The sequence below is a fragment of the Mytilus californianus genome, unplaced genomic scaffold (genome assembly GCF_021869535.1).
Source record: "Mytilus californianus isolate M0D057914Y unplaced genomic scaffold, xbMytCali1.0.p SCAF_10, whole genome shotgun sequence".
NCBI classification, from domain to species: Eukaryota; Metazoa; Mollusca; class Bivalvia; order Mytilida; family Mytilidae; genus Mytilus; species Mytilus californianus.
This window is the reverse complement of record NW_026262582.1, coordinates 25,626,549-25,636,053: the sequence shown is the minus strand read 5'-3', so window position 1 is coordinate 25,636,053 and position 9,505 is coordinate 25,626,549. Positions and strand designations below refer to the sequence as shown.

The window sequence follows — 9,505 nt, the reverse complement described above, 5'->3', positions numbered from 1 at the left end:
TTATTATATTTTGGGGGTAGGGGTTATTCTGTATTCTGTAATTAAAGGGGGTATTCTATATTCTGTAAACCCCATCCGTACACAGGCACATGTCTCTGAAAAAAAAATACCTATATTTCGCCAGAGACATATAATACAAATTATATGTCTCTGATTTCACTTAATATAACACTATATAGTAGGCCTACTTAGTCTCCAGTCAAGTTGAAGTTTCTAAATTTCTAAACAAAATTATGTATTATATATATTTCTATATATGATATATATGATTAGAACAATAAAAATACTTTTTGGAAAATGTTAGTGTTTACTTTGGTACGTTGCGTTATTTAATTTACGTAATATTAAACATGGTACTTAGATAAACTTTTAAGACGAATGCTGGTTCCCTGTTTATTTTTTTCTATTCTTAGTTTGAAAACATACAGGTTCCAGTAGACACAGCAATGGCGTTGAGAAAGATCTGCCAGGTTGGGATCGGATCTTCCCGTAATTATTGTACAGCGACTAAGATCGAAGCCAGAAAAGAAGCCTTAGCATCAAGTAGGTACCAAGTAGTAGTACCCGGAAGTCCTAACAAATGAATAAAAGGAAACTAGTGATCTTACTGAGTGATAAATAATAGAACAAACCAAGGTCAAATGGCATGTCCGCATCTTGCATATATATGTTATATAACTTTTGTATGAATTAAAAATTAGTTATACTAAATATAACGATAAAATCAAGTAAAGTCAGTAACCCCAAAAACGGCGTTGTTTAACTTGTTAAAGTTGTTATTTTTAAACTTCAATTGTTTGATTAAAAATAATAATTAATACCTGTGTATTGCTGAAGTATAATTAGAATAAGTGTAAATTTGCTTCATATTAAAGACTACTTAACACTGAAATACAAATGAAGTAATACATGTAGATTTCATATTGTAGCCCATTTTTCCCAAAAACGTTTACCATATTTTAACTTTTTTCATGATGTCATATGTGGGGTCATCCTTCAGACCTTCCACCATTTAATTTTGGTAAACATGGTAAAGTAAATTATATGGTATTTGAAAGAATATTTCAGCAAAAATATTTTTGGGGAGGAGTTGCATCACTGTTACTTTAAAAATAAAAACTCATTAGTTTTGCCAAATCACGGAAAAAATCGGGTTTTAATTGAATTTGAATTCATCCTCATTTATGACGTCACTAAGCCAAGGTTGACAATGTCTTTTCGAGGGGTAACAATCTGCTCTATCACCCTCTCAGATATGTGTTATTTGATTTATTATACTGAATGTTCTGTTATTACTGTCGATTAAATTTCAAATTCAAAGTAATAAACTATGACGTCTTGTACATTACAACCATCCGTATTTAATAAAGCGCACACTTGATCAAGCGTCTCCGTGAAGAGTAATAGAGTATTTGCCATAGGATAGAGTCGTATTTAATAAAGTGCACACTTGATCAAGCGTCTCCGTGAAGGGTAATGGAGTATTTGCCATAGGATAGAGTCGTATTTAAGAAAGTGCACACTTGATCAAGTGTCTCCATGAAGGGTAATAGAGTAAATTAACACCCTCGTATTAGCCAATCAAAATATGGCATTTTAACGTGAAGTATAATAATTTTAGATGATGCATCATTGTGCATGTATACGTATACTGATATCTATATATATATATATTGAGAAATTGTGATGATTTTGATGAAATCAAAATTGTATTAAAACGTTAACATTTAAAAAATATCTTATTTATTGATTAAACCTTTAAAAACATATACCGGTACAAGTAATAAATTTTCAATTATGTTTAGATATCATATTTTGACCATGTTGACCGAAAGATAGATTTAATATAGAAATTATAGAAAACCCGAAAGAGTTGCACGAAAGTCATGTAATGCTAGAATTACGGACTAAAGTAAAACAGTTATGTTGGAAAACAATAATTCCCAAGTACCTGCACACACTAACTGAAATATAACTCCCTGCATGTTTACACACACTAATAGGACGATACTCGTTTTACAAGATGTATCTAGTTTCTCTTTAGATTACAATGCATGCCCTTATGTGCCAGAACTATGGTACACATACAATAACAGAGTCAACCTGTACGGCGAATTCTCAAACTGCAGGAATTTAGTTACATGGTAGGGGATATGCGGTACTATTGATTCTGGATGATCTCATAAGTTCACTTTCAGACACCCTACCACCAAATATATAAGTCCAAAAAATATTGAAGGTATTGAAAGGGCACAACTAATGAAAACTTGAACAATACTGTGCTTTTTATGGTCTGAGAAACAATTTGCTTTGGCTATAGATATAGGCGGGGAAAAACATGTTTGCTGGCGTCATTACGTCTTTTAACCTCCAGAACAATTACTTTTTTCAATGTTTCTTTGATGTCGACATTTTTATCACCCAGATTAATTTGCACATGACCCAGATTACAAAAAATCAAACAAGGCATAAGATCACTCAGTATTTTGTTTTCACTGCATTTATTTGCCAAACAGTTGTAATCAAATTAAACTATCGCACCTAATATTCTGTATATTTTTTTTGTGATTTTTTTTGTTCTCACGTGGCAAGCCGACTTCGTCATGTTCGTATGTACTATAGTAGAAAGACAAAAAAATAAATGAAATAATAAGAATAATTTCAATTTATTTTCCTGAAGATTATTCACAGGAAAGTGATATACTTTGTCGGAAATATGTGCATATGGCTTCATTTTTAGCGTAAATGATTTATAATCTTTTTAACTGGAAAGTTATGTTTTTACATCCTACCAGGATATTTACATGAAAAAAGCATACACTGATTCATTCAAGGTGAAACTCTATCAAAAGTTAACAATCAAGACTATTCTCTTAACATGATAAGCTAACAATGTTTTACCGCCTTACCAACGGAAATCAGCGTTACTAAGAAAGGGGGATCACTGATTTAAAAAATGCCTGTATGTTCGGATAACAGAATTGGTGAAAATCTTTTAAACTGAAAAAATAGGACATAATAGCATGTCTCTTCAACTAATTTTCACAACATTATTGCAGTTAAATTTTTCAAATTTAACATGTGTTTAAGGGCCAGATTATGAGTTAGTGAACCAAATTCTTCATTTGACCTTTCATCAATGTTCATGAAAGTTTGATTTATTTTATGGGGAAATCCAGGTCCGTTCACTTTTTTGGAGTTTTGCAGATTCATTTTATGCTTTCGTAAGGGAAACATATTTTTTTTTTAAATTGGGTTATTGCAGTCATGGTAGTATCTAATTATCAAGTACACAATGAAGGCCATAATTTCAAGTGGAGAGAAATTGTATTCGAAATTCATTGAGATAAGTGTTGGGATATTTCGTAATCTGATCGATGAGCCCATGCTGTGGCCAGTATAAGCATATATGCATCATACATGTATTTATATTATGTAGTGTTTGTAGACATGGCAAATGTTCATATGATTCTAATCTAAAATGAGTTACCTACATCCTTGGTCTATACCAACAGGTAACTGCAGAATACATGACACACCTACAAAAATGTAATTAATAAGTGAAAACAAGTTTAGACTTCCACAAGCCAGTATTAATATGTTTTATGCTAGAGTTACCTCTCTTTATCATGAAACTTAATTTGACTTAATCATGATCATGATGATAATATGTTTTTTTTTAGGTCCACAATGGTTGGTAGGACTCAGTAGATGGGCTTACTACAAATCTTATTTTCCAACATTAGGTAAGAACAATTTGTAGGTGTACATGCATATTTATAAGATGTTTAAACATGATTATTCAATATTGTGGTAGCTGACCCTCAGAATTTTTTTTACAAACATGTTTATTATAATAATAATTAGATAAAAAAAATATTAACAAAAACAAAACTTGTTGAAAGGATCAGAACTAAGACTCAACAAAATTGGTATCAATTGGCTACATTGTCAAAAGAGAATTATTCAAAATTAAGAGCAATTACTGTTTGAATGTGTCTGGCTACAGTGATAATTTTTCTTGTCTACATTATACATATATATTGTCTTGCACATACAACATGTATATGTTATAGGCAGATCACAGTGTAGGTCTGTTACAGCATGTGCTTTAACATCAAACTGAATGAATGAAAAAAATAACTTGTCCAGACAAAATTAACATTTTGGAAACTCTATTATGGTAGAGTTCATATACTTACTAGGGCTGTAACGATACACCTAACTAATGATATGACATTTATTGTGATACTAGGGTGACGATACAATACATTTAGATACAATACATATAATCAATACACAACCTTAAACTAATACAGGTTCTCATAATTCTCCTCGTCTACTCTCAGAATTTATCTGGACAGAAACAGAACCGAAATACATATGAAATGAATCGAAAATTGAACCAATCTAAAATATCGCAGTTCATCTATTCACCACTAATTCTCACATATGTGTATTATGAACTTGTTCCTGTTCAAAAAAATATTGAAATATTATCTGTTTGGTGTTTAATCATGATATAGATTATATAGAGACAGCTATTTTTTCAGGTTTGATGAGAGATGACTGTTTATATGTGGACAAGTATGTGAAAGAAGCTGTGGAGAGACTCCCTAATGATGTAAAAGTAGCCAGGGAATTTCGAATGGGCAGAGCTCTTATTCTCAGTCACAGCAAAGAAATATTACCCAAGGAAGAATGGACAAGCTATGAAGAGGTAAGAGAAATTGTAAAGTAAACACAAGGTCATTCTGTTATAAATCTCTACTTTATAATTATTCTGGTGATTATGGATGACTCACTCTGAAATTATTCTGTTGTATATGGGAAAGAATTGTATAATGCAACAAAAAGTGTGACATTGAAACAAAAAATAAAGACCCTTTTCATTACATAAAACACTTTACTGCTTTGATCTTTTAGCCAGACATTGTATGTAACATTCAGTCAGGACTAATACTTACAGGTACAAGTTAATCATTTTAGTGTAGAGTTATCTCCCTTGATAGTAATTCAGATATTTTTTTATATTTACATGTACATGTATAACATAAAAGCAATGAAAAGTAAATAAAAAGAAATATTTCCCTCTTAAAGTCTTTTTTTATGCCCCCGCCGTAGCGGAGGGGGCATTAAGTTTTACCCTTGTCCGTCTGTACGTACGTACGTACGTACGTACGTCCCGAAATTGGTTTCCGTTCTCTAACTTGAGTTTGCCTCAACCAAATGTTATGAAACTTATACACAATGCTTATTACCACAAAACACAGATCAAGTTTGAATTTTGGTGGCGTCACTTTAACCGATCTAGAGTTATGCCCCTTTATAAAAGGAAATATTGCAAAATTTTTAGTTTCCGTTCTCTAACTTAAGTTTGCCTCAACCAAATGTTATGAAACTTATACGCAATGCTTATTACCACAAAACACAGATCAAGTTTGAATTTTGGTGGTGTCACTTTAACCGATCTAGAGTTATGCCCCTTTATAAAAGGAAAAATTGCAAAATTTTTATTTTCTTCTAAATATCAAGTTTATATAATATATTTTTAAAATTGGAGTTATCTTCCTTTGACCATGATTATAGTTGGATCAACTACAATCAATGCTTTATACAATGCAATGTTTAATTTTGACTTCCACTGATAAAACACAGATCAAGTTGAATTTGGGTAGTGTCACTTTAACCATTATTCAGTTATGCCCCTTTATAAATAGAAAGATTGCAATTTTTTTTAGTTTCCATTCTGTAACTGAAGTTTTCCCCAGCCAAACATTATGAAACCTATACACAATATTCATTACCACAAAACTCAGTAAGGATCAAGTACAATTTTTTGTTTCAGTTCTCTAACTTGAGTTTGCCTCAACCAAATGTTATGAAACTTATACACAATGCTTATTACTACATAATACAGATTAAGTACGAAATTAGGTGGCAACACTTTTACCATTCTAGAGTTATGTCCCTTTATAAACATAAAAATTGCTGAATTTTTTAGTTTGTCTCAACCAAATGTTGTAAAACTTATACACAACTGTTCTAGAGTTATGGGTGTTTACAAATAGAAAAATTGCTGAATTTTTAGTTTCTGTTCTCTATTTAAGTTAGCCTCAACCAAATGTTATGAGACTTACACACAATGCTTATTACCACAAAACTCCGATCAAGTTCAAATTTGGGTAGCGTCACTTTTATCGTTCTTCAGTTAAGTCTCTTTATAACTATATGATATGCAAGCGGGGGCATCATCTGTGTCCACATGTGGACACTATCCACATTTATTATTTTTTTATTTACTACATTTTTCAATTGGAGATTTTTATTGTTTGTCTTTACTAACAACAAAAGTATAATTCTTTGGACAACAAATTTGAAAACCTCATTTGTCTGCTATTTTAAAAATACTGTCTATTTACAAGCCTCCAGAGAGCAATTTTTGAAGACTTCGCACAGTTAAGTTCTAGAGATAAAGGGTTGAACTAAGTGATAAAGAGTTGAACTAAAATTAAAAAGTAGTAAACAAGCCGTCAAAAATATGTTCTTGAATTAGTTAATTTTTGGTGAAGCATAAGACTTTATTAAGGGGAGATTATTCTAACATTGATTTGAAAATTTTAATCTGACAAAATTATTTATGCAAGTAGATATTACATCTTTAAGTGTTTAAAAGACGTTTATATAAGGAATAACCCCAGACTGACAAATTCACATTCATAGATTTAAAAGCCATTTATTTCTATTAAAAATGAAAATTCATCTTTGATTTTTGTCTTCACCATAGAAATCAGGATATATTCAAAAAATGTCACACAACCCCTGAATTTCCAACTAAGAAAAACTATCAAAACTGAACCCAAAAATTTGTTGACACTTATTTGTGATTCTTTTTTAAAATGAATGAATGTAAAACTGACTGATTTATAATTTAAACTAACTTAAAACATTGTAAAATATCAATATTATTTTTTTCATTAAAGTAGCATAGGTCTAGAAATACAACTTATGCATCACAAGGCACAAGCAAAATACTTTACCTTGGAAATATGGCATAAGCTTTTTAAAAAACTCAAGTTCAAAAATCAGTACTGATCAACTCTTTTATGCCACCGCCACGGGGGAGGGGGCATTTAGTTTACCCTTGTCTCTCTGTACGTCCCAAAATTAGTTTCTGTTCTCTTACTTTAGTTTTCCTCAACCAAATGTTATGAAACTTATACAGAATGCTTATTACCACCAAATACAGATCAAGTTGAATATAGGTGGCATCACATTCGCCGTTCTCGAGTTATGTACCTTTATCATGAAATGGAAAAATTGGCAAATTTGCAGTTTCTACGCTCAAATTTTACTCTGCAACAAACAAATGTTCTGAAACATATACACAATGATCATTACCATCATACAGAGATGAAGTTTGAATATTGGTGGTGTCACCTTTGTCGTTCTTGAGATACGTCCCTTTATAAATGAAAAAATTGGCAAATTTGCAGTTTCTGCACTCAAACTTTTCGTTGCCACAACCAAATGTTCTGAAACTTATACACAATGCTTATTACTACCACACACAGACCAAGTTTGAATATGGTAACTTAACTTTTACCATTCTTGTGTCTTTTGGAATCATTGCTTAATTTGTACTTTGACCTATAATGGTTTACTTTTACAAATTGTGACTTGGATGGAGTGTTGTCTCATTGGCACTCATACCACATCTTCTTATATCTATATATTTACAAACAGGGGCATCTGCCTCGTTGACATTCTTTTTTTTATTAATTTAAAAGAGTTATGCCCCTTGGATATACTAATTATACTGATTTATAATTTAAATTTTAGGATGTGGACTATTTATCACCAATAGTTCAACAAGTGAAGGCAGAACATAGACTAAGGAAAATCTTAGATGAAAGACATGGAACAAGAAAAACACAGGGAATATTTGGTACCATTGGACAAGTTTTAGGATTGCAGAAAAACATAAAATGAGGGAAAAACTGTTATAAAATGAAACAATATTTAAGTTAGAAGTTTTTATCTGTGAGTTATTGAAGTTGTAAATAAAAAACGAAAATGATAATAAAGGTTGCTGTTGTTAATTTCAAGATTTCACATACTTAGGAACCTTTGTTTTTTTTAGCCCACCTGGCCGAAGGCCGAGTGGGCTTTTCTCATTACTTGGCATCCATCGTCCTTTAACTTTTACAAAAATCTTCTCCTCTGAAACTACTGGGCCAAATATATAATGTAACCAAACTTGGCCACAATCATTATTAGGGTATCTAGTTTATAAAATGTGTTTGATGACCCTGCCTGTGAACCAACATGGCTAAAAATAGAACATATGGGTAAAATGCAAGTTTTGCCTATTATTTTAAAAACCACTATAAATAGAGAAAATTTGTTAGGGCCAAAAATGTTCAGAATGTTGAGCTCTGCCTATTGTTCACTTATGTCAAAACTGTCAGATGACTTCTTATGGGAGTTAGGGCCCTTAAATGATGAATTCTACCAATTTAAAAAAATTTTCTATTATCTCAAAAATTATAATAGATAGACACTTTATATAGCAAAAATGATCAGCAAGACAAGATCTACAAATAAGTCAACATGGCAGAAATCTTCAGTCGATTCCTTATTAGAGTTATTGCCCTATATTGGCTATAATGACGATTTTTATTGATTTTTTGCATTTTTACCTTATATCTTAAAAACTATAAATAGCAAAAATGACCAGTAAGACAAGATCTACAAATAAATCAACATGACCGAAATTGTTAGTCGACTCCTTTAATATTGAAGTTATTGCCCTTTAATGGCGATTTTTCCCATTTTTCCCTATTATCTTGAAAACTGTAATAGATAGATAGAAACTTTAAATAGCACAAATGATCAGCAAGACAAGATCCACAAATAAGCAATAATGGCAGAAATCTTCAGTCGACTCGTTATTGGAGTCATTGCCCTTTAATGATAATTTTTAACATTTTTATGCATTTTTTGCCTATTATTATACCCCACGCAACGAGTTGCGGAGGGTATAATGTTTGTGACCCGTCTGTCTGTCCGTCCGTCAGTCAGTCCTATTTCTTTTCATCGCAACTCCTCTCAAACCACACAACAGAATTTCACGAAACCTTTTTAGATAATAAGGACATACTATGTAGTTGTGCATATCGACAGGAAATTACGATTCAATTTTTTTTCTAGGAGTTACGCCCCTTTGAACTTATTTACTTTAATGTACTACTGCAACACTGTTTGTCATCTCAACTCCTCTGAAACCACACAACAAAATTTCATGAAACCTTTTCAGATAATAAGGACATACTACGTAGATGTGCATATCGACAGGAAATTACGATTCAATTTTTTTTCAGGAGTTGCGCCCCTTTGAACTTATTTGCCCAATATACTACTGCAACCTTTTGTCATCGCAACTCCTTTAAAACCACACAATAGAATTTCATGAAACCTTTTCAGATAATAAGGACATACTACG

The 9,505-nt window shown here is 31.6% G+C and overlaps 1 protein-coding gene across 1 annotated transcript; it reads left to right on the top strand.

The window, feature by feature from the left end:
- Positions 1-424: 424 nt before the first annotated feature.
- On the top strand, positions 425-8,087 carry LOC127717835 (cytochrome b-c1 complex subunit 7-like). Its single transcript, XM_052223702.1, has 4 exons — positions 425-543; positions 3,684-3,746; positions 4,554-4,720; positions 7,843-8,087. The coding sequence occupies exons 1-4, from the start codon at positions 447-449 to the stop codon at positions 7,990-7,992; spliced, it is 477 nt and encodes a 158-aa protein (XP_052079662.1). The 5' UTR covers positions 425-446; the 3' UTR covers positions 7,993-8,087.
- Positions 8,088-9,505: the final 1,418 nt, after the last annotated feature.